We start from the raw sequence: 25,966 nt of genomic DNA, 5'->3' as shown, positions 1-25,966 counted from the left end.
TTAATCAATATGTCAGCAGGGCTATAGCTAAAGGTAAGTTTGGCTGCAATACTGGGTTGAAGCGTGTCTCGAACTTCGATTATCTGGGCAATCTCTTTTTCACACTATAGCGGAGGGGCCTGGAGCCGAATCGGAAGAATTCGTTAAGGGCTGCGGCGCTTTTTACGGCCATTAGACGCGTTGAGACTGGTCTATGGATTTTATTATACCCATTGATTGATTTACTGATTTGCCACTGAGAATTCTGAGAATCTTTACTTGCTTAAATAAATCCTTGCTAATTCTCTTTCCTTTTCTGACCAATCTATAGGAATGGCTGAATCCGAGTAACGTCAGTTCTTGCGAACAATGAATGTTATCTAATCTGTGTATCTATAAGCCGCGCCTAACACTGCCTTAGTAAGACTTTCTAGGCACGTGTGTGCATTTGATAAGAAACGAAGGCAGTTAGTTAGTCGAGAAGAGTGTAGGTAGATTTTTAGTGAATGTGGAAATTTGCAGCAGGTAGAACTCTTTGGATTCATGGATTTGATGGAGCGGGATAGATGCCATGTGTGGACAATGTGGAACAAGCCTGATCTAATTGGTGCTGATGTTGGAAGTAATATATTGGTTTAAACAAATCCAGCTAGAGGTTGAAGACTTATAGACAAGCGTTTAACGCTGATCTAGATTAATAATTAATAGGACGTCCAGATGAGTACATCTGGTGAATGCAATTTTCAGGCGGTAAATATTATCTAGAATAGCGCCTTTCACGTAGCTATCATTGTCGTGAATTAGGTAGAAAATAATAGAGTATTCGATTGTAACTATGTACAATTGCTTACTTAGAATTCATAATGTAATTTATGTATCAATTTTGCTCTTTCGGCCTGTTAATTATTCCAACACAAGTCTTATGGAATCTTATTAGGCCGATCGCTCAAGGAGAGAAATTTGTTTAGCATTTAGGAATTCTGAATAAGTCTGAGTACATATAAATAGTCAGTCTATCCATCCCACATTCATATATCGTTTTGTAAAGTTTCTTCTTGTCGTTTGGCGATGATGTTCTCACGCTTTAAACCTTAAGCTCCGTTCGGTATTCAGAATAGTCTCCTCATAAATTTCATCAAGACTCGGTTTAAATGGTCTACGTGACTTCTAAATTAAATTACTGAATATCATCATAGCATCATATCATTTATTATTCATATATATTTATATCCAAAGAGCAAAATTCAAATGTGTACCAAATATCTAATCGCATCTACTACAACCCATCCCAAAAATTAATAATGCCACTGACGAAGCCAATTCTCCATCAGCTCTCCTCCAATAGGTTTCAACGCCTTTAAAGTCGCACTGGCTTCCTGAGAAAGCAGTGTTTCTAGCTTCAATTGTTTCTGCGCAAACATAAGACTTAAGAAATCCATAATCTTTAGGGCAGGCAGCTCTTGCACTCGTTCCTCGTTGTCAGACACTTTGTTACGTTCTTGCACAAGTGTGTCCAACCATTCGCGGAGAGGAGCAGAAGTCATTCCAGGATAATATTCTTGAACAGTCTTGGCGAGTGTACTCCAATGAACAGAATGGGGGTTCACTAAATGGAACGGAGCAAGAAGGGGTTCCTTTTCAGACTTATCTTCTCGGGTATGCATGATCTCAACTATCACGGCCGCAAGAACATCTACAGGAATCCAATCAACCTCAGACATTGTTCCAAGATCTGTAGGAACAATTCCAAGCGTCTTAGAAGTAGCAATAACCGAAGGAACCCATTCTTGTCGATTCCACATGCCGGATTTCGTCGTTGGACCGCCCACTTGGCCAACGCGTAACAAACTAGCATTCACGCCAGACACTTTCGAGGCAACTCCTAATATACGTTCGCCAATATGCTTAGACTCACCATAGCCCTGGGGTGCCGCAACCGAAGCGGTTTCGAACGCAACTTCGGGTACATCACCCTTCGTGCTATCATAACCCATTACAGAGGAAATCGAGGACACGAATAGGATCTGAGCCCCGTACTTGCTCGCAGCACTGAAATCAACAAAGCGACGTACCCCCTGAATATGAACGCTTTCAAAAGATTCTACCCGATGATTGAAATCAACCTTCCAAGCATTGTGAATTACCGTCGTAACATTCTCTAACAAATTCTCGTAGATGTCATCGGTCAACCCAAATTGTTCAGCACCAAAACTGGCTTGCAAATATGTCAACTTGTTCGAATCCAATCTTGACTCATCTAGACCTCGCTCGGCAAAACTGCTCTTTTGACGAGTCGCGGCGTCGACCGATCGATTTAAGCAGTAGACGTGCTTAACGTTTGGATCCTGTAATAAAACTTCAAGGAGATACGTTCCTAAAGAACCGGTCGTTCCAGTAACTATAACAGACAGTAAACCATCACTGGATTTCTCTCCTTCTTTAGAGCGTGGCACAATACCAGTCGTATATTTCTTCACTAGATCTTCAATCTTATCTTCTCGCGATTGCTCGCTATCTTGCGAGGTCGAAGATCCTCCATGCAAAGTATCATATACAAAAACAGCCAGACGACTCAGCGTAGAGTAGTTGTACAAAATCCAAGGCGAAATTCTAGGATCCATAGGAATATTTTTCTGTAGACAATGTGCCCTAAGCGATGTAAATAACCGCAATGTCTGAAGCGAATCAACACCGAGAGAATAGAAATCCTCATCAGGATACAAAACTTCAACTTTAAGCAGAGATTTCAGTAGCCCGCTCAGCGTCTCAGTAACTTCGATCAACGTAGATGTAGCAGACAACTCGCTAAACTCTGATGTCTCATTTTTGGCCATCTCTTCAGCACCTTTAGCGTAAATCTCTGCTATCTCCTTCTCGTAATTATCAACTGTTCGCTTACGCATAAGCGAATTCTTTGCAGTCACAGACATTGGCTTATCTGGTGTGGTAAATCCAATATGTGTCTTGAATATCTTAGCATGACCCGGACCTTTTTCGTTCGCCTGCTCGACAGTCGGCCAAAGTGCTTCAACTATCTCTTCTTCTGTCATTCCTTTGACTGTTTCCCAGTCAGGTTCGATAAGAAGCGCAGTTTGAAAATATCCCTTTCCACAAACCATAGCATGACGAACTAACGAATGTGAATCTAGGACTTTTTCCATTTCAATGGGATTGAACTTTTCGCCATTACTGAGAACAATAACATCATCTAATCGTCCTGCATATCGGTATAGATAGGGCTTAGTAGGATGTCGACTATACAAATCCTTTGTGCGATACTCTTGGAGATCTGGGAAGGCATGGAAAACAGCCTGATAATCGGCCAATTTTGGATCGCGACGAATAATCAGCTCATAAACATTATCCTCAAACGGATCCATGACAATACCGCATCGCGGATCCCATTCAAAGTAATCATAATCTGAAGTATCTTCAGGCTTGAAACTGTACAAAACATGTGTCTCAGTTGAACCCATGACTGTCACCAACGGAGTGATCTTGGCTGCCAAATCAGGCCCTAGGGGAGCACCACCGCAGTGAATTCGTTCCATACCGCACAAAAGATCCATCCCCTCTTGCGACTGAGCAAGATCCTCTACAAAAAAAGGGGTGACGAGCATGCATGTTGCTCCAGAAGCACGAATACAGCGGGCCATATCAGCTCCAGCAAGCATACGATCGTTCTTGAAGGCTACTACGGTAGGCTCCATGATAGACTCCCAGAACAATGTGACACCAATTAGATGAAATGGAGGGAAAAAGGAGAACTTTGGACCTGAGTTTCGAACTACAGAGTAGTTGACATGTATGCGGTCCTTGGGCTTCGGTGAAACACGAAGCATATGACCGGCATTCAAGAAACCATAGGTGAAAGTAACTGGCTTGGGCATACCTGTGCTGCCCGAACTGTGAACCACAATGATAGGATCTGAAACAGCATCGGCATAAGTCTTATTGTAAGGAAAAATAGGGACCTCAGTCGAATCTAGCAGGCTTGCGAGAGAAGGCAGCTCGAAGGCGCGGACGTTAGGTTCTGCACTAACAATGGACTCGGCCTTATGACGACGTTCTTCGGAGTAGAAGAGAGTTGAGCAGTCCGTGGAAGAAAGCAAAAATAAATCAGCCTCTAAGAAGTTTCGCGGCGAAGCAAGTAATAACTTATTGACAAATTAGCATAAATGGCAAGGCAAAAATGTTGGGAGAATAGTTCCTGAACAGGAAAATGTATTTGGCATACCTTATAACCCGCTTTAATAGCGGCAAGCTCGAACATGCCAAAACGGATATCAGTAGCACAGCTGAAAAAGATCGTATCAAAATTCTTGGCCGGACCAAGCTTCTCGATGATCCAATAGGCTGCTCGATTGACTGCATTTGCAAAAGTTTTGAATGTGACCGGTCGCCATTCGTCTGTCGAATCGTCTTGGATCAATGCCCAAACATCGTCAGGCTGTTCCGCAGCCCTACGGTCGAGTACCTGAGGAGCCAACAAATAGCGAACTTCCTTGAGGCCGCGATCGCGATCGAGAACATCGTACCAGCCCAAGTCCTCGGGAGAAGCGTCAGGAAAGCCAGCGGAAGACGGACGGACAGCGACAGGAGTAACGGGAAGAGTAGCAAGCGTAGCAGAAGGAGGGGACATACTGTGTTGGATGTAGGAACAGACAAAAAGAATTAACTATACGGAAAGAGCGGCGATTGGCCGATTTATATACGACAGTGTGCGAGACACGCAGTGTCTAACACGCAAACTGTGGAGCAGCAGTTTGATCAGCATTTTTTGATCGGGTACTTTCTCTCTCGCTCTAAACCCGATTTTTGAGCTGAGTTTGACCGATTAAGCTTTCATACTAGGATTGTGAGTTTACCTGTTTGTTGTAATATATTGGGTGTTGAAAGTTAGATTTTAGTCGATCGATAAACTTTAACTTGATGCCATGTGTTTGGCTGAGTAACCGATTAGAGATGAGAGCAATTATTCGTACGGCGACGCTTCAATTCATCTGTCACGAATTACATGAGATCGCGCAGTGCAAGTCTCTACAATTAGCTAATTTCTTACCGAATGACTGCTTGAGATCCCTGGTGCGTTACTTCCCGATCCATGGCTGAAAATTGATGGCTGGAGCGTTGCTGTTCCACAGTTTGCAAAGCTCCCTTGCTCAACTTGTTCGGTTACTCTGGCGAGAGCCCCTTGCCGGTTCTTCGCTAGCAGTGACTGAAATCACGAGACGGGGCCTACTCGTACGAATGGCCTCTACTCACGCCAGCTGAGTTTAGTGTTTTTAGTGCGTTTTCTCTTGTCAGAACGCTATTGATTTTTTTTAGTGCGTTTTTAAACGGAAGATAAGGGACAACCAGGCTGCTGTGAATATGCGAATTGTTGCAGCTGATAGTACTGGAATTTATATAGAATTATTATCAGAAGGTATTTCTGAATTTCCCATTTGGCGGTTTATAGCCTACTAAATTTATTTTAGCCGATAACGTTGACGTATGTAATCGCTGTCCGGCCTTCCAAGTTCCTGTTTGATTTCTTGTAGTTGAGCAAGGCCACGGTTATTGCGTTTGTTCGCCTTACCCCTGCTCTTAGTGTACCTTATCTTCTGGCCACTGCCAGCACTTGCTTGTGCGCCTAGACTTGGGCCTGCCGCTGTTCCGGTACTGTCCAGCACAGGAGCACCCCTTAGCAGACGTTTACCTACAACCTCATAGTTTTCCAAAAAATCGTCCATGACCGCTTCGAACTCGGCACTAGTTATAGCCCGCATATTGGCATTGTACTCTTCCAGCTCGCGATCAGCCTGTGCCTCCTCGTCCTCATCCTCATCCTCATCGATCTCTCCCATAAGGCCCTCTTCGTCCTCGTCGTCATCCAATCCGTCAGCGTCCATGTCATTGTAAATCTTCTCAATCTGATCAAATCGATCATCGAGCAGGGTTAATCCTTCGTTCCGGAACATCGCCGAACTTGACATAGAATAATTCGATGAGGCGGCACTTTTGGTTTGTGGCTTTCTTCTTGCCGCGAAGCTCACTAGCGATCCGACATCGTCTACACTCTCGTCACCCTCCTCGTCGCTCAAATCTGACTGTGCTTGTTCCCGACCCTGAGATATTTTAAACCTGGCAAACTCTTTTTCCCATTCTCCGGCGTTTTTGTCCTCACCCTCATCATCCTCTTCCCAAATTTCACTCTGTTGTTCGTCCTTTCCTCCCCAATCTATTCTCACTTCGCCGCTCTCCAGTTGTCCATCCATGACTATCTCCGCAAAGATATCCTCATCGTCTTCCACGTATGCTTCATCTTCCAGAGCTTCCAGAACTTCTCGCAGCGAAGGGTCCATATTTGGCTGCAACCCAGCAATCGAGTCTGGAATGGCTTGTTGGTCCTGATATGTTCGCTTCAGCTTCTCCTTACTCGGCATCAAATCTGCCATGATCTGCTGTGCGCTCGTCTGGTCATCATCTTTGAAAACTAGTTGCTCATCTTTTTTAACTCTTCTGTCTGTTCCTGGCGCTGCTATAAAAGTTCCTAGTCCGTAGCCGTCGTCATTTTGTCCAATCTCCTTTAAATGTTGCATATAATCGTACTCGCTATCATCGAAAGTGATTCCATACAAAGCAGCTTCACCTTCATTCGGGCGAACGTATTCGCCTACACTTGCTTTTAAATCATCAAGTGTTTCGACTGCTTCTTTTCCAGTGACTTTCCTTTTATCAAATCCAGCTTTCTGTCGAGCAACAGGTACAAATACACCTGTCGGAGCTTCTGCGTCGTTGATCAGCGGATCTTCTTGTGATCGATGTACGAGTCTGAACTTTGTCGCGTTTCGGCGGTCAATTCGTTGATTTTTAACCGCATTTACGCTTTTCTGTGATGATTCTGACATGATTGAATTGTTAAAGTGGACAATTCGCAGCCAGAATGAGAACTTTCCTGTTATATGTTCTGAGACTCTGGTTTAAAAATTGCACTATTCGTATAGATCCGAATTTTTTTAAACCTCCCAAATATATTGGGAGATGACACGTGACGCGAGATTTGCCCAGTTCTGGATAATTTGTTAGCTCCCTACGTTACCTAATGGATTGCGCACATGGAGACTTCTGAATATCTCAGGTTGCATTTAATGGTAGTTTTTCATTAAGCACTTATTTCGAACTAGGACCGCACTGATATTAGATATCTTAATTTTTTTAAAAAAGTTGGGTTTGAAAATTATTGCGAGGCTGGTGTTGAACTCAATTGTAGTCTACTCAATGATTTCGAATTCAAATAGAAAGTCAACACATTCTGTAGATCTAAAGCTGTAATGTTCAGCGTAATCAAATGTGATTTTTTACTTGAATAATTTACTTTTCGTGTTTCCTACTATGTACGATTTTAAAAGTAATTCGCACATAAAGATATATGTTCTGTCTGTTCATTATGCTATGATCTGCTGAAAGTCATAATGACAGCCACAAATTGATTCCTACCTGAGAAAATTTTGTCCATACTGTAATTTACTATGTAATTGCTAATTCCCTATGAGTATTTTTAATTAAGTGCTATTGAATTCAAAGAAATTTGGAGTATTGGAAGTTAATAATTGTTCCTACTTCAATCTGGGTAACTTCCCAGTGAGCAGCAACTCTACTCCCAAAGTCAGCTAGCGAACTACTGATTACGATAGCCATGGAAGTATTTAGGTCAAATACACTGATTGATGCTGAATTCGCACGAGAGACTACGTCTAGGCAGAAAAGCAAGCCCACAACTTCTTAATAATCAATCATATCCATTTCCTTTGTTTTACGAGTCCTTTAGTGCAGGATCTGGGCCCGATCCAGCTTCACTACCTATAGAGCTATTCGTTAATATTTTGCAATATCTTCCGTTTCCGACTGTTTTTCAATGCCGCCAGGTTTCCAAGTTGTGGAAAAACGTCATTGAATCATCTATGATTCTATGGACTGACTTGGATTTTTCGCAGAATGGGCTGAAACTCACGGCGGAAGTGGTCTCGAAGGCGATAGATTTCTCGCATGGCCGTGCCCAATCGCTAATATTGGGTGATCTTAGCGAGCAAGAACAGAGAAAAACCGAGCTTCTTCTATCGTCTGAAACTGGAGCAAAACTGCGACATCTGCTGGCAATCTCGATTACGAGTCCTTCGGAGGAATTCCTGAGATCATGTAATCTTATGTCTGCGTTTCATCCGAGGATTATCAATGGTCTGACTCATTTGACAATTCACCTGGCGCATTCGAGCAACTTGATAACTGCGCTCCAGCAGGATCCACCTCGCACATTAACACATTTGCATCTTGACGCAGACTGGTTCGAGATGTATCGTGAATTCTACACATTCCAACTGGAGCTCGATACTAGACTACCGTCGATTACACATCTGCATCTGGGATCTGACATTCCATTGGAAAAGTACACATACAAATTTCTCACTACACCTTTGTTTGGAGATAACAAATGGATATATTTATCTCCACGTGGACTTCATGCTGTATTGCAGATTCTACCTGAACTGAACTCACTAAGACTTGTCCGGATCGACTCCTACGCTGTCCTCGAGGTGCGCATATTTTTCCCGGAGATCGATTGCACGCATTTAAGGAAATTGCAGAACCTCGAGGCGTGGTATTGCATGTTACCCAAGATGTTACTTCCCGCTACTTCCAAGAACTTGCGGCAGGTCCGATTTGAATGTTCGACAGAGATGCCGCAATTTGTCAATTCTTCTCAGTCAATAAGCGAGATTCCAACTCAATTGGAGACGCTGGCCTTGTCCGATGTTGCGTTTCCGTATTTGTTAAACTCCTCGCTTGTGAGCTTACTGTCGTCCATTGATTCGAGTCGACTCACGGTCTTGAACATTTCAACGATTTCGTACACTCCGAGACAGATTAATTACTCTGACCATGCTTTGAATCCCCATACCGGGCTAGTAATCGATGGAGTCGAACGGTATCCTGGCTATGGAGAAGAAGAAAGCTTGATTCAAGATGTCGATACTCTTGGGTTTCGGCTGTTCGAGTTGTGTCCAAGTCTGAAGGTCCTCACGCTTGGAAATACAGTAACTGACCAAGCTTTGGAGTTGATAGGACGATACAATAGACTCGGCCGAATCACAATCGAGTATTCGCCGTACGTCACGCGATTTGGCATTTTCAAATTATTGAAGATTCCGTATGATCCAGTGCGTGTACGGAATGAGTTTGTGCCGACTGCCGAGATAATCCGACCGCATGACCATCTAGCATCCACAATTCGTCATATAACGATTCGGGACTGTCCAAATATTTATGCTGGTGTACTAGATGCAGTGCAGGACAAATATGGGATCGAGATCAAGGTTTTTTCAACTACGACTTTCACATATCAGGACATGCACTGCAATCTGGATTTGTTGACAAATACGCGTTGGCTGGAGCATGGTTACGATCGGCTTGTAGCATTGCCACAATTACGAACCGAGCTATTTTGCGAGCGGAACAATATTACGCCGAGGCCGTGGAGCAGTCATACGAACTGGATGTAATATTATTACAGTAAGGTTAAGATTAGAGCGAGTTGAAGTGCATTGTTTTGGAGTATATATTGGTGTGAAGAATAGACTGGGTTAGAAGCATGTAATAACGCTATTGACTGTAATAATAATGAGATCAACAGTGTGGAAGTACACAGATGACTGCTAAGTTTCAAATCTGCAAACCGGCAGATTAAAACGAAGTAAATTTTAAGCAAAAACTTTATATATCTGAACTTAACAATTTATCATACTATTACTTGATCAAATCAATTTTCATATAGGTCACACATCTCTTCCTAATTCCGTAAATACGTGATATCTCGATGTTGGCGGGGACCGGGGAGTGAATATTAGATAATCCCCAACGCCTCCTATTCTTTATCCCACTCAGGAAAACCAGGAACAATTAACTATCCGAGAACGATCAAAGACTTGCAAATGCACAGCAGCAATTCTAGATTGGAATTAGCTATTAGCAGTTAGGCAGTTAGTTAGTGATGTTCAGAAGGCAAAGAAGAGCTGGCTAAGAGCTTGTTAGCTATATATTAGGTTACGCTGTCATACCGAGATCTTTAGTGGACGTCACCTGGACTGATTTTGTTCTACAGCTATCAACTGACTGAAAATTGTAACAAAAGCAGACTTCATCTTTGCCAATGACTGAGAGAACAGTTTTGATTACCGGATGCTCCGAGGGTGGAATCGGCGCTGCTTTGGCAGTGGCATTTCACGAGGCCGGACTCAAGGTCATTGCGACTGCTCGCAACGCCGAGAAAATGAGCAATCTTGCTGCAGCAGGGATCGAGACTATGGTCCTGGACGTGCTTTCGGAAGAGTCGATCCAGGCTGCTGCTTCCAAGGTTCAAAAGTTGGATATTCTAGTTAATAATGCTGGTACTGGCTACAACCAGACGGTTAGCGATTTAGATATCACCAAGGCCAAGGAACTGTACGATCTCAATGTCTGGTCTGCCGTGCGCATGATCCAGGTGTTTTTGCCGCTATTGATCAAATCAGAAAACAGTCCGATTATAATAAACCAGACGTCTTCGGCTAGTATGATTGCAATTCCCTGGCAAATGGCTTACAACTCGTCAAAGGCGGCTTTAGCTTCGATCACTGGGACTCTCCGCTTCGAATTGGCTCCGTTCAATATCAAAGTGATTGAGCTCAAAACAGCACTGGTCGCGACCAAATTGTACGAAAAGCCGGGAGTTACAACTAGTGTACTCCCGGAAAACTCCATCTATGCCCCTGCGAAATCGGTTCTCAATCCGGCACTTCGTTATGCAGATATTACCAGTAAAGGAACTGACCCTGCCGTATATGCGAAACAAATTGTTGGTGACGTGTTGAAGAAGAATCCACCTAACGTTATTTGGAGAGGCGAAAGAGCAACGCAGTTGTGGATGTCTACCCTGTTGCCAGACAGATTTCTAGAAGGAGCTATACGCAACTTTACACATCTCGATGAGATAGAAAAGCTCCTCTAGAGGGAATTACGGATCTGGACTTGCTGTGAGACTGGTCGACTACGTTCCCAAGAGTAGATGATATTTGAGATATAAAATATATAATTAACCTATGTTTAACCTATTCCACGACCTTATCTTCCTTATTGTGCAATAATCCATGTACCCTTTATTCCTTAACAGTTTTCTATTACACAATCATTCAGATCGGTTGGCCAAAAAAGTACAAAGCCTCACTACAATTAAATCTGATGACAATCATATTTCTAGAAATTTTATTATATCAAATATCGCAGTACATCACAATCTATATCAAAGGATGATCTATAGATAGCTTAATAAAGCTTGCTGACAATGTCGTAGAACGACTTTCCTTGAGTGTTGGCAATCTCCTTCTCGAGAGCAGTGACTTGGCGGGAGCCATCAGCACCTGCATAAGTGCCTGCACCCCAGGACGAGCCGCCGTGGAACTCGTCGAAGGTAGTCTGCTGAGGAAAAGCACGATAGCCAAGGGGAATGAAGTTGATTCCGTGGTGGACAAGGACCGACAGCGAGGTCAAAGCAGTGGTTTCCTGGCCACCCTGGGGAGTTCCGGTCGAAACGAAGATGCCAGCAGATTTGCCGATGAGGGAGCCCTTAGCCCAGAGACCACCAGTGCCGTCCCAGAAAGACTTCCACTGGGAAGGATAGGTGCCGTAGCGGGTGGGAATGCCAAAGAGGAAAGCATCATGGCCAGTGAGAGTGTCGAGGTCCGCAATTGGATATTCAGGCTTGGGGGGAGCATGGAGCAGCCCGAGGATCTCGGTAGAAAGAGTCTCGGGCACCTGGAAGATGGTTGCAGATCCACCTGCAGACTCAATGCCGACCTTGACGGCCTCGGCCAGAGAAGCAATGTGTCCATACATGGAGTAGACGATGATAGCGACGCGGGGAGCCATTTTAAATGCTGTTGAGAATTTGATTGACAATTGATGGGTTTGAGGAAACTAATGGATCTGGATGTAAATGCAAATGATCTACGAGATGGACATCGTTCTCTTATAACTAGTCCCCGACCCGTTGTTTACAAACTTCTTCAAACGCTTATCCACACCTTTGTAATGATCTCGTCAGCGGTACACCGGTAAGCGAAACCGCATCGGTGGAGAACAGAGGGCCTAGTATCGATTACGAATGATTTGCAATTCAGCTTGAAAATGGACATGCGGCCAAACGAAATGACGAATGGATTGATTAGCAACAATTACTGGCGCTATTTGCCAATATTTGTCTGCATTACGGAAGTTATGGTAATGCACTATTACCAAATGTGCATGGCTAATTCCGTCTTAATCAGCCGATTAATCACGACTAGTGATTGTACTTAGTATCTCATCACCATTCATCACATCATGCTGGTCAAGTCCTGCGACAGTAAACCCTTGTTTCTGCTTACCGACACTTGACCCTTGCTGTGACAAAAAACCCTCTGCTGACATTTGGTCTGGTTTCTCTGATGTTCGTAACCGTAGTTATGGCATCAGCCCAGCTAGAACTCCCAAGTCCGAGGCACCAGATTAGATAAGCTTCCGCTCTTTGCCAAACACTTCTGAGAAGGTATTGCAAAAAATTCAAGATAGAAAGCAATGTCTTTGGGGTAAGTTCAGCGAAGACGTACTGAATCACATAATAACAATGCAAAATTAGTCGTCATTTTCTGCTTAATACGGGTGCAAAGATCCCAGCCCTTGGACTGGGGACCTGGCGCTCTGAACCTGCTGAAGTCGTTACTGCCGTCAAGGTATTTGGAGTCAGCGATGATCTTAATCGACTAATATTGACAAAAATTTCGTTTTAGACTGCTCTTGCTGCCGGATATAAGCATGTCGATACTGCGTTTGTATGCAACCGTATTTCCAGAGGATTTCCATGTGTGCTGATTCTGACGGTGTTAGATTTACGGCAACGAGCCCTCGGTCGGAGACGGGATCGAGCAAAGCCCCGTGGACCGAAAGGACATTTTCCTCACGACCAAGCTTTGGAACAGCGACCAGCAGCAAGCCGAGTTTGCATTCAAGCGATCATTGGAGCATTTGAAAACAGACTATCTTGATCTTTATCTTATGCACTGGCCTGTTACGTTGGATTCTTCTGGCGGGGTTGTCCCAGCGTCTGAGTGGGACTATATCAAGACGTGGCATGCCATGCAGCCGTTACTAGGATCTGGTTCCAGCTCCGCCCGTGCTATCGGCGTGTCGAACTTTACGATTGCGCAGCTGGAAAAATTGCTGAGCCATCCTGATACTAAAGTCGTCCCAGCAGCGAACCAAGTTGAATTGCATCCGCATCTGCCGCAGACTGAATTACTAGAGTACTGTGCATCGAAGGGAATTCATGTTACGGCCTATTCTCCACTCGGGTCGGCCTCTGGACCGCTTCTCAAGGATGTTACAGTCACCAGGCTTGCTGCAAAGTACACCAAGACCCCTGCACAGGTCCTGATTTCTTGGGCTATTCAGCGGGGAACGTCTGTCATTCCGAAAAGTGTGACACCGAAACGCATTATTTCGAATTTCGACGATTTCCTGCTCGAGTCGCAAGATATCAAGGCACTGAATGATATCCATGAGGCTACAAGCCAGCGCATTGTTTCTCCTCCCTGGGCTGACTATTTTTGATCCAAGATAAAAATATATAGAATATAGTAGTTCAATGATATATTAATCTGATATTTATTTCATTGGTATGGCAGGGACAAACTATACGGTCAGCACTGCTGGCTAAGATGGTATAAACTTGTCAATTACTTACATAATTGATTTGTGAACGGTTGAAATCCCACACATCTTTATACGGATCATTTTCGAGAATCTCAAGTACTTTTTCCTTCGATTCGGCGTCAACAACAATCACAGACCCAATGATCGGTGGGTTCCCATCGGGCAACTGAGTGCCTGGCTGCTGCGTGAGCACAGCGCCTCCAAACGGAAACACACCTTGCTCTATAAACTGCTTTGCGCGTGCAAGATGCGCCGGTCTGGCGCTCACTCGGGCTGAGATCTGTTGTCGGATTAGTATCCACGGCACATTGTTTCTGCGTAGACTTGTTTTCTCAGTACTCACCGCTCCCTGCTTATCGACCATGTAGCACATGAAGTAGACCATATCGGCAATAACTGCAATTAACCAGCAATTGTCAAAAGAACAGCCATTCCAATTCCTGAGAGTAAGAAAGCTTGCTGTATTTATGTAATTTGGTCGCTCTCCTCATTTCCTGTTTGGGATATTCAATTAATCCCTTCTCGGGATTCCAGGCAAGACGGAGCTGACAGAATGTGGGGTTGCCGCGATTATGTAACACAAATCGATTACATAAGATATTGCAAGCAATATGGTTATGTAAGCACACCCCATTTTGATCAGGACGATATACACAATTACGCAAACATAACAAAATGTATCCAACTGAAGGGATCACTATTACCATAGCAACCGAGCAACAAATAACCGGATCAAAAGACCAGTCCCAGAAAACTGAGCCCATCCAGGATCAAGAAAAGTCTGGAGAAAGGCTGTCCACGTGGTGTCAGTCTGAAGTCGAGAGCACAGAGTTAACGAACCGACACATTCTTTGGCGTTTGCTTTGGAATCTCTGCTGAAGAATCGTCATTTGGGTTATTAATTTAGTGTATTTGCTCAGTTTTGAGCACAGTCGAGTAATCCTTCTGGTCGGTCTTGGTATTGCTGCAGTTGAAGGACCACGTACTGAGAAATCGGTCTTCGGCTATTCTAGATTCTGCGGGTTAGTCTTAATACCTTGAGTCCGAGCATGCTCAACAGTCAAACTATACCTCAGGCAGTTCTGAGCCAAGCAAAAAACTAGCAACAAAAATGAAATACCATTTAAATATTCACACGAGCACGTTTCGTGTCTCTCGATTGGTTCTCCAGTGCTGTTCACTGTCCAGAACTATTGGCATATTTACTTCATTCTCTCTGGTTTAGTCTGATTTGGCTTGTTCTGTTTCCTCTTTGACTGCGCAAGCGCAAAGTCAAGCCTTTCCAAATTCGACCGACAGGCAGACAGGAATCTGCAGTTTCAGGGAAAAGAGCTGGAACCTCAGTCGATTTTGCTGTGGCTTTCATGATTCCTGATGGAAATACATTTGTTTTCTTGATGTCGTAGTTTCTCGCCCTGAAAGACGTGCCAGAACTTTGTATTTGCTTTTCCCAGGGTCCTTCTCGGCTGTGCTTCATTTCTTTTTGATGTTTAGAAGAGGCTTCGAATAGGAGTAAAGGGTCCTCACATTCAAGATGTACTGAGGTTGACAGGTTTACTGGTCTGGCTGTTTCCAAATATTTCTTGCACTTTTCTCATCCAGCTGTCTCGTGTTCCAGACTGTTTTGTCTATTTATCAAGCACGATGTCCGCCCGGATTCAAATCAATGTCCTGAATTTGTACTGTTTGTAGATAATTGAAGCTATCAATTCCTGCTTAGAATCACTATAGCAAAAATGAAATCTGTTCTGTCTGCTTGCGTCTTTGGCGCTCTGTTAGCTTCCACCGTCTCTGCTGGTCCTCTCGAGAAGCACCGCAAGACTACCAGCATCCATAAATGGCCCTCTTCCACCTCCACGGCTGCCGCAGCCACGTTTTCTGTTCCCCGTGGTGAGGAGGCCGACACTCTGCGTTTCCAGTCATGGAATTTGCGCTACGATTCCAAGGCAGACGGAGAGACCATCGCTGAGACTCTTGCCTCATTGAACGCTACCGTTCCCAATGACGATGAGATCTCTTACTACAGCGACTACAGCGAGGTCACCTGGTCCGATCGTCGTATTGGAGTCTCGAACTTGATCAACTTCAACAAACCTGATCTTTTGTGTGTCCAAGAGGCTCTGTATCGCCAGGTAACTGATCTTGCTGCTCTTCTTCCCGGATACAAATGGATCGGTGTTGGCCGTGATGACGGCAACATTTCCGGTGAATTCGAGGCATTCTTCTACAAGGAGTAAGTCTTGATTTATAAATTTTTTTATAGATTTGCAACTTCTGACACGCTTTTTAGGAACGCTGTTTCTCTTGTCGATTGGTCTACTTTCTGGCTCTCGGAGACTCCTTTCGAACCCTCCAAATATCCTGGTGCTGGATCATACCGTTCTGCTACGGTTGGTCATTTCAAGTCGAAGGCCGGTAACAAATTCACCGGTATCTGCACGCACTGGGATGATCAATCCGATACTCAGCGTCAAGTTGCTGCTTCGCTTTTGCGTTATCGTGGTGCTTATGAAACTGCAAAGACTAAGAAACCTGTTATTTTGTTCGGTGATTTCAACTCTCAGTCCACTGGTTCTGATTCTGGCGGATATGAGATCATTACCGGAGAATCCGACATTCTTTCCATCAATGAGACCTTTGCGGAAACCTACAACTCCAGTCTGGCCGATACTTTTGTATTCAAGGATTTGTTGAAAGAGACTGCTCCTCAGTTCCGATCGGGTCATCATGCTACTTTCAATGGATTCAAAGCTATTGGAGCAACCTCCGATTTCACCCGTATTGATTTCCAGATGGCCGGTTCCAACTCTACCTGGGAAGTCGAGACTTACAGAGTCGAGGAGAACTTCTTCGACAACGAATACCATCTGTCAGACCATCGTCCTGTCTTGTCCGACTTCAGTGTTGGATACAAGAAGCATTAGGTTTGTTTTGTGGATAGTAAAATCAGCTAGGTATTGTGAATAATCAGTGAATTTACATGTGTAGAAGATTTAGGTAATATTTTGTAAATGCTATTCCTAGATTGCTGTCCAAGAGAATGTCTTCAGACTTTTTTGCAGGCTAGATGTGCTGAATCTCAAGGTAGAGTATTATGTAATCTACAGAGATAATGCAGGCAGATAATCGAACGAGTCAAGCCGTTATGAAACGACAGCTACGCCAAGGTGTATATGCTTGTTGAATAGCTGCAATGGCAACGGCATTTTCTTGTCTACACTAGGGAAATTAATAACGAAGATTTAGTTGAAATGGTCTGGACAAGGCATAAAGGGACAATGACCTCTGAATACTGCTGGCTCGCATCAGATTTGGATGGTCTTGGATGGTCGTGGGTATGGCTTGACCTGTAAGAGAGGGTTGAGTCATAGCATAGGTTTGTAGAAACTGGCTACCCGGCAAAGTTCGGCGAATGAACATGTTGGTGCGGGAAGACAGAGTGCCGGTGCTATCGTAAAGGAAAATCGTAGTGCGGGTCTCAGGTCGATGCGGTCTGTATGCTCGCTATGGTCGCTCTGGTCTGAGCATGACAGGACTGCTGTGCACTGCAATGACATTTCGACCGTACTATTGACCTTCAGGGTAAAGTCTGAGAACTAGAGATCCCGAAATGGTACCTAGATATTTGAATTTTGCTGCGTTGACATGTTTGAACGCTGACATTCTGCTTCCAGGGTCTTAATGAATATTTACATTACAGATTGCTGCGCAGCTATATGTTGCGCTATTTTGAGAGAGTCTGGATTTAGTGGAGCAGTGTCGGCCGTGCTTAGGTTGTGTCAACCCTGTTCTGTTCTGTCCTTAGTCTGAGGGTCGGCAAAGTCAAAAAGGGACGACCTAGCACTGCTATCAAAGAGGCAAAATTGTCATGGTCATTGCTTGCCGGACGAACTCATTCTGCTCTGCTGATCTCGCACCCGGTGATAACCCATTGGCCAAAATAAGAGGTAGCGGAGTTGATAGTGGGTCAACTGAGCTTACCAGGACAGCAATTTGAAATCTCATAGCACTAATCGATGGCACAGCGGGCGACAGTTTAAGCTATTGACTCAACGCCATTTGGCTAGTGACTCAGGCGGTATTGAGCGCCGACATGGAAGACTGCGTTTGTGAGTGAAATACATAGCCGCTACTTTCAGCAAGCATAGCCAGACCCCAAGGGGTATTTATTCTCTATAACCAACTATTTTCTTGATTTTCTGGTTCTCTCTAGTCTGTTCATCTGCCACTATAACAAAACAAGATACTCGATGGCACAGGAGATACCCCATGTACGTGTAGACCTTCCCGAAGAGAAGCGCGACTGGCCGTTAGAATATCCGCCATTTAAAACCCAAGGGTGCCAAAACAGGACGACGTGGCGCAACGATAACGACTGGGGGAGAAAATTACAGCGACGAACAATAGACAGGGCCAGGGCCAACATGAGTTGAATTTCTTGCCACCGGGGGGTTCGGTTATCAAGGGGGAAAAGCGCTGAGCGGTTCGTGATGCTGCATTGAACAAGTACCTTTGAAGTGCTTTGATAATGCCGATATCACAAGTGACTATTGATAGCATTGATATTACGAATCATATTAATGCTAAAGATAGTAAGATATCAGGACTTTCAATAATCATTATGTAGGAGAAGTAAGACTCAAATTCATTTTGAAGTAGTCACTTCATTCAGCCACAGGCTCCTGATTCCGGATTACTGCGCGATAAATTTACGAGTTTTGGAGCAGATCCGAAGGCTTGCTTGCAAAGGCTTATTGGCTTGCCAAGGGCTAGCCAGCCAAAACTGGCCAAAGTAGAGCGCCACTAGCAGATTTGGCTTGTACTGGACCGTAAACTGGTCTTCTCCAAGGCTTGTAAGGCTTGTAAGGCTTGTAAAGGCTTTTAGAAGGCTTTAAGGCGTTCGTTAACAATGAAATCAAAAGAAAATATCGAAACTAGCTGAATCGCAAGACGTCATTAATGGTGGCCGACTTCATGTCGAAGAAATCCGTCAAATATTCAAAATATTTGGCGATCCTATCAAGTTCGATGTTATGGATGCTCTTCGGAAGGTTGGACAGATGAATATGCCAGCAAACCCCCCCCGCTCTCTCGGGCAAGGCTACGACTGCTGAAAGTTTGTCTTATCGCAAGGCCCCTCCTTGCTTTTCCTTCTGCTTCCTGTGTGATCTTTCTGCTTGGTTCGTTCATTTGCGCTCTAACCAGATTCTATGGCCGACTCCGTCCGTGGCCTGCGCTCCGACCTTGAGCGGATCTACTGAAATGTTTGGCCTGCTATCTCCGACCTGTATTGTGTGCAATAGTAAGAGATTTTCGAGACAATCAGATTATGGAATTTGATAGGATTCAGCGACTTTTTGCTGAAATAAATTAAACAACAAAGTAAATTCGCAATCGTTCGCATTTACAGATGTGGAAATACGAATATTAAGTCCATCATGTCCACCACGAAAGACGAGACCACTTCTGGTCTAAGCTCGGTCAGACTAGTCCGCTCAAAACCTATCCGGTTTTTCTCAGAGCTGCGTACCCGTCAATTTTGCTCGAGCGCAGCTCAATGATTCCTTATCGCCAGCAGATTCTAAAGCCGGCGGACTCCTATTATACTTTCTTGTCTGCCGAATATCAAACTTGTCCGTACCCACCATTTTTCGGGCTTTATTATCGGCGGCGGAAAGCCTGCTGGATTTCTATATAACTTCCTCGATGCCGCTTCTCTGGTGAGCTAGTAATTCTACATCTAAGGCTTGCTTGGTCCAGAAATATCCTGCAGCCACCCTTCGACAATGTCTGATCTTGAGAAGAATATCAACGAGGCTGCACCTTACAGCGTAGACTCGTTCGACGAGAAAGATGTTGAGGTTGGTGAGCAAATCATAACATCGGACGCATACGAGTCCGGTGTTGAGTCTGAGTCGAAAGAAGGCTCTTCTTCAGAAAAGCTCGGTTTGGGTGCTCGTATGAATATGCTGGCAACCAAGTATAAGATGGAAGTCATTGGTATTGAACAGGTGCCTGAGGACAAGCGAACTGATAAAAGCCCATGGACTCCTGGATTTCTCTGGTTTAGTGTGAATTTAGTTTTACCTCCTGTCTCTATTGGTACACTCTCATCGTCTGTTTTCTATCTGTCTTTCTGGGATGCTGTGTTAGCTTCGATTTTCTTCAATTTCCTGGGTTGCATCCCCGTCGCATTCTACGCTACTTTAGGCCCTGAGTTTGGTCTTCGTCAGATGGCTATGTCTCGCTTTTGGTTTGGATATCACGGAGTCAAGATTTTCTCTATTTTAAATGTTATTGGTTCCGTTTGTTGGACTGCGCTTAACACAATTGTGGCTGCTTCTCTTCTTCATGCGATCAACGACGGTCAGCTTCCCGAATGGGCCGGCATTTTGATTGTCGCCGTTCTAGTTCTTATCATCTCTTGCTTCGGTTACAAAGTGTTACATTTTTTCGAGCAGTGGACTTGGCTTCCAACCATGATCATGCTATGGATTCTGATTGCCCGTTTGCAAATGTCCCATACTTTCGCGCCTGGCAAACTTGCAGTCGGCCAGGCCGAGGCGGGAAATGTTCTTTCGTATGGTGCTACTCTTTTTGGAGGAGCGAATGGTTGGGCGACATATGCTGCTGATTATTCCGTGTATCAGCGCAAAGACGCTAGCAAGTGGAAGATTTTCATTGCAGTCTTTTTTGGAGTTTCGATTCCACTGATTTTTTGCTCGATTATCGGCAATGCGATAATTTGTGCAGCCGATAATAGTACTCGACTTGGAGATGCGTATGATGACAATGGATTTGGTGGTCTCATCTATGCAATCATGGTCACCGATGCCTTGCACGGATTTGGCAAATTTTGTACCGTTGTTCTCGCTCTGTCCTGTGTCGGTGTGTCGGTAGTCAACATTTACTCGCTTGCTTTCTGCATGCAGACTGTGTCACACTACTTCGCATATGTTCCTCGATTCCTCTGGTCAGCCATTGGTACTGGCGTATATTTCGGTATTTCCATGGGCGCGTACTACAACTTCAGCCAGTACATTGAAAACTTTATGGACATCATTGCATACTGGATCTGTATCTACGAGGGCATTTCTCTTCCGGAACACTTTATATTTAAGAAGGGTAACCTCAAGAGCTACCGCGTCGAAGACATCACTCATCCTGAACGCCTTCCTCCCGGATACGCAACTGCGTTCGCGTTCGCTTGCGGTGTTGGTGGTGTCGTATTAGGTATGGATCAAGTCTGGTGGGCAGGTCCGGCTGCAACCGCAATCCCTGGCGATATCGGTTGGGAATTTGCTCTTGCGTTCTCTTTTGTTGGATATATGGTTGCTCGTCCGATTGAGCGTCATTACTTCCGTCGTTGAACTTATTTGGGCTAGTATGGGATATTTTTGTAATATATGTTTTGTATTTAATTATTGTTTGCTTAATTCCATCTATATGCATGGCAATTAATTAATAATATCATGACTTGATTTTGAAACAAGTATTTTGTGAAGCGATATATACTGTAGATTGCTAGAATACCTTGTGATTATGTAATATCTGCATTTTTTAATAGACGCTGTGTCTTGCGCTCATCCATTATTACGCGAAGTCCCCCCACTGTCTCCCAAGGTGGGGGACACAGACCGACATCGGAAGCGTCGAGCGGGGCAACCAAAAGTAAAAGCACGAATTCGTGAGAACAGTAAACGTAATTGTGATTATTAAATCAAGAATAAAAAAATTAAAGAATTTTTTTTTACAGAATATTAGAAATTCTTGTAAAATAGCTGAGGATCCCCGCGATATAGTGTCGTTTGATCCAAAATTACAGAAACAAAGAATACATTATGCATATTTTAAACATGGAGACAGAACAACCACGTGGTATATGGCTACCCCCGCGGAGCCGGACTGGGAGTTCTAGAGGCCGGGTATCGGTGGAGAACATGAATATTTAAGGCCCGGGATGCGCTAAAGATGTTCTGTAGATGCAATTGATCAATACAATTGATTGATAATTGCAATTGATAGTAATAATTCATAAATAAACTGTTGAAAATGTCGAAGCCCGTTGTTGTCCTGCTAGGCAAAATTCTTCACGCGCCAAAGGAATGGCAAGATCTGAGCTCGATAGCGACCTTATACGAAGACAGTTCGAAGACCAAGGAAGAGCTGATTGCTGAATTTTCTGCGGGCGGCAAGTTTTCTGAGGCCGTAGCTCTATTCCATACGCATAGCTCAGGACCTGGATTTACGTTGTCGGCTGATATCATTGACTCTTTCCCAGCCACGCTGAAGTTCATTTGCCATCATGGTGCTGGATATGACATGATCGATACTGACGAATGTGCGAAGCGCGGGATCATTGTGTCTCATACACCTGGTGCCGTGGACCATGGCACTGCCGATACCAACATGTTTTTAATTTTGGGCGCACTGCGAAATTTTAATCAGGGTCTTAATGGACTACGTCGTGGCGAGTTTGCCTCGACAACTCCACTTGCACATGATCCTGAAGAGAAAATTCTCGGAATCATTGGTATGGGTGGAATTGGTCGCGCACTCAAAAAACGTGCGGAAGCTTTTGGAATGACCGTCATATATCATAATCGCAAGCAATTGTCTGACGAGCTTGCCGATGGTGCGAAATATGTTACTTTTGACGAATTGATTTCCACCGCAGATGTAATTTCACTTAACCTGCCTCTCAACGCCGGTACTAAGCATATTATCAACAAGGATACATTTGCTAAGATGAAAGATGGTGTTGTTATTACTAATACTGCTCGTGGTGCTGTCATCGATGAAGCTGCTCTTGTCGACGCGCTTGCTTCTGGAAAAGTATATTCAGCTGGTTTGGATGTATTTGAAGAAGAACCAAAAATTCATCCGGGTCTGTTAGAAAATGAGAAAGTAATGCTCTTGCCTCATCTGGGTACCCACACCCTCGAGTCCAGAAGAGGAATGGAGTTGTTGGTCCTAGATAACTTGAAGTCGGCCTTGATTTCCGGCAAGGTTTTGAACATTACCCCCGAAACTGCGCATCTCCAGAAATAGGAAGTTGCGCAGACCAAGTCAATGATATGATTTAGTTGGTTTAGTCTGCTTGTGCTAAATTACTGTGTTTATCGAATAGAATACATTCCTCCATTTTATCTTAAATATCATACTCTGACTAAAAGTACATAGAACTAAGCAAACACAGAATTAAGTCAATTTGAAATAAAAATTTAAGTCATTTCCCTCCACATCTCTCATCGTGACTCGGTTCTTCGAAACGTCTGCTCTAAGACGGCCATCATCCGAGTCTGCTGTTCGACCAAAGTTCGGAGAAGCCCCGTCTGAGCTTCTTGTTCGGTTAGCATTTGTCGCTCGAATGCTGTCTGAGATGTTAATGATCCTGGTCCTGCCGTGCTCGGCCCAGAGTTGGACACTACATTTTCGACTGCACGTCGTCGGACCCAACCAAGCAACTCGTCTGCATTATCACTGGCAGCAGCGACCAAACCGTCATCGACATCACCGACATCCACTCCTTGGCTGAGTTCTACAGGATTCATCACTGAGGCCAAGTTTCGTACAAATCCAGTTTGAGATTGCGGCTGTGGTGGTTGCTGTTGCTGTTGAGATGGCGAAGGACCAACTTGGTCTTTCCGCCCTCTTATGTTATTCGGTTGACCGCCTGCATTAGAGACTTGATGATGCATATGTTGCGACGCTTGTAACGACTGGGCGACTTGACTCAGCGCGCTTCCAGTTCGTTGTCTCTTGCGAGCTCCAGCAGCTCGCGTTCCAGGTGTTGTCTGACCATTTGTTTGGAGATTTGGCGATGGTACTTGACCGGCTTGTGCAGGTCCCCGCTGTTGGCTTGGGACGATTGCGGGCACATTACTGCTGTTGGTTCGGCCACCAGAGAGGGGTTGACCAGTCAAACTAGATCGATGGTGCTGCCGTAACACGCTCTCATTATCGGACAAATCGCTAACATAATCTTCGTCGTTCTTCCGTGACGGTCGCGCCCCATTTCTGCGCAATAAGGCTTGCGGCATGAGTAATGCCACCGTATTATACACACTCTTACTCAGCCATGTCTAGAATTTGTTAGCACTAACTCTATTTCCGTAATAAAAATTCGTACTCTATTTTTGCCGAGGATCCGTCGATGTTCAGAGGGATTCAGATCCCACCAGGGCTTCTTGCTGTGGGTAATCGCGGTTCCTATAGTCGATCGCTCATGGTTGATTCGGGCTTCCTCGTAGTCGGTGATGAACTTATAACTTGACACTAAACCGTACAATTTATCATACACTGCTTTAGCAGGTCGCCGAACAATGGCATCATATGTGTCTGAATCATCGTTACCACCACCGCCGCTTCCAACATTACCACCACCACTAACTCCAGCAGCGGCTTGACGTTGCTGTTGCTGTTGCTGAGCAAGCTGGTCTTGGCGAGCTGTGAATGTCGCATATGTATCTTCTATGACGTCGTCTAGAGCGAGAAACTCGGCGTCAGGACCCCGAGTAGCTCGAACATCATGGTGTGCTTGCAGAAGCGCAATGAGCTCGTCGTCATTCCAATGCTTGAGCTTGTTGGAAGTAGTAGCTAGTAAATTGGCTTGCCCAAGTGCAACAGCTTGTTGGGTTTGCTGCTGCGATGGATCTGCCATTAGATATGAGGGAGCCGTGGCGGTTGCAGCCATGAATTGTGAAGTACCACCTCCAAGAGGATCAGGTGTCGCCATCCAAGAGAACCGAGAGTCGTTTGCACGCTGATCTTCGTAGGCTGGGTAGCCATTAGAAGTCGAGACGGCGCCTTGCTGGATAACGCCAAGGTCGCTGGAGGATGGCGGCGCAGTGGTCTTGAATATGCCATGCGTCCTGATTAAATGTCGTATCAGATTCTTGGTGCCCTGGATATACTTATACTGAGCATTGCATTTACCCGAGGACGGGTCTTCATGGGTCCTGTCGACATCGTGGATATAATCCCCAGGAGCATTGCTTCGACGGCCGCCGGCTCCGTCGTCGTCAGACCGGTCGTCGTCATCATCGTCATCGCCATCATCTCCTCCTCCGCCGCCAGGACCGTGACGCTGCTTTCGTCCAGAGTCACGCTTCTTAGACCGCGAATTGTTGTTGGCCGGTAGCTGACATACAGCATACATAATGCCGTCTTGACCAGGCATCTTGGTAAAATAGTTCCAGACCCAGGACTGATGTGTTTTCTTTTTGCTTGAGCCGGACGTGTCGATCCCATTTGGCTCTTGCCCTTGCGTCTGGACATGAACATGCTGAGGGGTACTCTGTTGCGAGGCTCCCTGTTGAGCGGTATTCTGTTGTTGTACCTGTTGTTGTTGCTGCTGCTGTTGTGCCTGCTGAACCTGCTGTTGTTGGACTTGTTGCTGCTGAACCTGCTGAATCTGCTGAACTTGTTGGACTTGTTGCGGTTGGTGCTGTTGCTGTTGCTGGACGACAGACTGAGGAGCCAGTGGAGGAGCAGGAGGAGCATACGGATGAGCAGAGCTATGGTGGAGGGGAGTTGCCAGGACTGGCATTCGCTGGCTGGGATCTGATGGCGGCTGTTGGTGGTGTAGAAGCGGAGGAGGAGCCTGCGCCGGAGGCAGCTGCATGTGCAGCGGCAGAGGCTGCTGTGCCTGCTGTTGAGACGGCTGGCCAGGCTGGAGCTGCTGTTGTTGTTGTTGTTGCTGTTGTTGCTGGCCAGTCTGTTGCTGCTGCTGGGGTTGGTTGAAGGAATGAATCTGCTGGAGCTGTAGCGGAGCTGGCTGGGTAGGCTGCGGATTTAGCAGCTGCTGGTGGAGATGAGGACGAGAGTAGCTCATTGTGGAGGTCTGCAAAGCTCAGCGCAAAGAACGTGAAATATCTGGCCCCAAAACAGCTAGAACACACAAAGATGTGCAACGCGACGCGAGCTTGTATCTTGATAAGCAGAAGCGCGTAAACACACGTTAATCGGACGTCGCCTGGGCAACGCAATGAGTCGTCACGCGTGCTTACGAGCCTGCGTGTTAACGCGTCAGGTTCGGCTTTGAGCGTGCGAGCAAGTAAATATCCTGTTTGCTATAAGAAATAACCACGCGCGTCAAACTTTGTGGATGATTTAGCGATGGGCTCGAGTTCTCATTGTGTCGCTTCTCTGGCTCTTAGGGTCAAAAAACTGGCCTTCTCGTGATGGCCGGGAACAACTTTGTTCTGGCCGGGTTTGGTCC

At 45.1% G+C, this 25,966-nt stretch overlaps 12 protein-coding genes across 12 annotated transcripts; 6 read left to right on the top strand and 6 right to left on the bottom strand.

Annotated features, from left to right (window-relative positions):
- Positions 1 to 1,166: 1,166 nt before the first annotated feature.
- Positions 1,167 to 4,659, bottom strand: V1516DRAFT_679966 (L-aminoadipate-semialdehyde dehydrogenase). Its single transcript, XM_066923014.1, has 2 exons — positions 4,217 to 4,659; positions 1,167 to 4,136 (listed from the first exon to the last, which is right to left on the bottom strand). The coding sequence occupies exons 1-2, from the start codon at positions 4,619 to 4,621 to the stop codon at positions 1,275 to 1,277; spliced, it is 3,267 nt and encodes a 1,088-aa protein (XP_066775694.1). The 5' UTR covers positions 4,622 to 4,659; the 3' UTR covers positions 1,167 to 1,274.
- Positions 4,660 to 5,450: 791 nt separating this feature from the next.
- On the bottom strand, positions 5,451 to 6,936 carry V1516DRAFT_655098 (Low temperature viability protein-domain-containing protein; the record flags this gene model as incomplete). The annotated part of the gene is made up of 2 exons (XM_066920320.1): positions 5,645 to 6,936; positions 5,451 to 5,605 (listed from the first exon to the last, which is right to left on the bottom strand). Exons 1-2 carry the CDS (start codon positions 6,870 to 6,872, stop codon positions 5,451 to 5,453), a joined length of 1,383 nt encoding a protein of 460 aa, XP_066775693.1. The 5' UTR covers positions 6,873 to 6,936.
- A 634-nt stretch (positions 6,937 to 7,570) lies between these two features.
- Positions 7,571 to 9,772, top strand: V1516DRAFT_679962 (uncharacterized protein). The gene has a single exon (XM_066923013.1). The coding sequence runs from the start codon at positions 7,692 to 7,694 to the stop codon at positions 9,519 to 9,521; it is 1,830 nt and encodes a 609-aa protein (XP_066775692.1). The 5' UTR covers positions 7,571 to 7,691; the 3' UTR covers positions 9,522 to 9,772.
- A 128-nt stretch (positions 9,773 to 9,900) lies between these two features.
- Positions 9,901 to 11,099, top strand: V1516DRAFT_679960 (uncharacterized protein). The gene is made up of 2 exons (XM_066923012.1): positions 9,901 to 9,998; positions 10,051 to 11,099. The coding sequence occupies exon 2, from the start codon at positions 10,169 to 10,171 to the stop codon at positions 11,003 to 11,005; it is 837 nt and encodes a 278-aa protein (XP_066775691.1). The 5' UTR covers positions 9,901 to 9,998; positions 10,051 to 10,168; the 3' UTR covers positions 11,006 to 11,099.
- Positions 11,094 to 12,067, bottom strand: V1516DRAFT_679959 (flavoprotein-like protein). Its single transcript, XM_066923011.1, has one exon. It carries the CDS (start codon positions 11,920 to 11,922, stop codon positions 11,320 to 11,322), a length of 603 nt encoding a protein of 200 aa, XP_066775690.1. The 5' UTR covers positions 11,923 to 12,067; the 3' UTR covers positions 11,094 to 11,319.
- Positions 12,068 to 12,569: 502 nt separating this feature from the next.
- On the top strand, positions 12,570 to 13,698 carry V1516DRAFT_679955 (NADP-dependent oxidoreductase domain-containing protein). Its single transcript, XM_066923010.1, has 4 exons — positions 12,570 to 12,620; positions 12,671 to 12,764; positions 12,822 to 12,863; positions 12,919 to 13,698. Exons 1-4 carry the CDS (start codon positions 12,610 to 12,612, stop codon positions 13,639 to 13,641), a joined length of 870 nt encoding a protein of 289 aa, XP_066775689.1. The 5' UTR covers positions 12,570 to 12,609; the 3' UTR covers positions 13,642 to 13,698.
- V1516DRAFT_679954 (uncharacterized protein) lies at positions 13,668 to 14,518 on the bottom strand. The gene is made up of 3 exons (XM_066923009.1): positions 14,087 to 14,518; positions 13,775 to 14,023; positions 13,668 to 13,722 (listed from the first exon to the last, which is right to left on the bottom strand). The coding sequence occupies exons 1-3, from the start codon at positions 14,126 to 14,128 to the stop codon at positions 13,696 to 13,698; spliced, it is 318 nt and encodes a 105-aa protein (XP_066775687.1). The 5' UTR covers positions 14,129 to 14,518; the 3' UTR covers positions 13,668 to 13,695.
- V1516DRAFT_713579 (uncharacterized protein) lies at positions 13,678 to 14,518 on the bottom strand. Its single transcript, XM_066924312.1, has 3 exons — positions 14,087 to 14,518; positions 13,775 to 14,023; positions 13,678 to 13,743 (listed from the first exon to the last, which is right to left on the bottom strand). The coding sequence occupies exon 1, from the start codon at positions 14,505 to 14,507 to the stop codon at positions 14,160 to 14,162; it is 348 nt and encodes a 115-aa protein (XP_066775688.1). The 5' UTR covers positions 14,508 to 14,518; the 3' UTR covers positions 13,678 to 13,743; positions 13,775 to 14,023; positions 14,087 to 14,159.
- Positions 14,519 to 15,350: 832 nt separating this feature from the next.
- On the top strand, positions 15,351 to 16,888 carry V1516DRAFT_524189 (Endonuclease/exonuclease/phosphatase). The gene is made up of 2 exons (XM_066919156.1): positions 15,351 to 15,976; positions 16,034 to 16,888. Exons 1-2 carry the CDS (start codon positions 15,480 to 15,482, stop codon positions 16,665 to 16,667), a joined length of 1,131 nt encoding a protein of 376 aa, XP_066775686.1. The 5' UTR covers positions 15,351 to 15,479; the 3' UTR covers positions 16,668 to 16,888.
- Positions 16,889 to 19,231: 2,343 nt separating this feature from the next.
- On the top strand, positions 19,232 to 21,558 carry V1516DRAFT_520493 (permease for cytosine/purines, uracil, thiamine, allantoin-domain-containing protein). The gene has a single exon (XM_066919154.1). It carries the CDS (start codon positions 19,530 to 19,532, stop codon positions 21,111 to 21,113), a length of 1,584 nt encoding a protein of 527 aa, XP_066775685.1. The 5' UTR covers positions 19,232 to 19,529; the 3' UTR covers positions 21,114 to 21,558.
- A 173-nt stretch (positions 21,559 to 21,731) lies between these two features.
- On the top strand, positions 21,732 to 22,899 carry V1516DRAFT_679946 (D-isomer specific 2-hydroxyacid dehydrogenase). The gene has a single exon (XM_066923008.1). It carries the CDS (start codon positions 21,796 to 21,798, stop codon positions 22,792 to 22,794), a length of 999 nt encoding a protein of 332 aa, XP_066775684.1. The 5' UTR covers positions 21,732 to 21,795; the 3' UTR covers positions 22,795 to 22,899.
- V1516DRAFT_679945 (uncharacterized protein) lies at positions 22,862 to 25,920 on the bottom strand. Its single transcript, XM_066923007.1, has 2 exons — positions 23,876 to 25,920; positions 22,862 to 23,828 (listed from the first exon to the last, which is right to left on the bottom strand). The coding sequence occupies exons 1-2, from the start codon at positions 25,577 to 25,579 to the stop codon at positions 22,992 to 22,994; spliced, it is 2,541 nt and encodes an 846-aa protein (XP_066775683.1). The 5' UTR covers positions 25,580 to 25,920; the 3' UTR covers positions 22,862 to 22,991.
- Positions 25,921 to 25,966: the final 46 nt, after the last annotated feature.

Source organism: Lipomyces oligophaga (genome assembly GCF_038497815.1).
Source record: "Lipomyces oligophaga strain CBS 7107 unplaced genomic scaffold V1516scaffold_7, whole genome shotgun sequence".
NCBI classification, from domain to species: Eukaryota; Fungi; Ascomycota; class Lipomycetes; order Lipomycetales; family Lipomycetaceae; genus Lipomyces; species [Lipomyces] oligophaga.
This window is presented reverse-complemented; position numbering and strand designations above follow the sequence as displayed.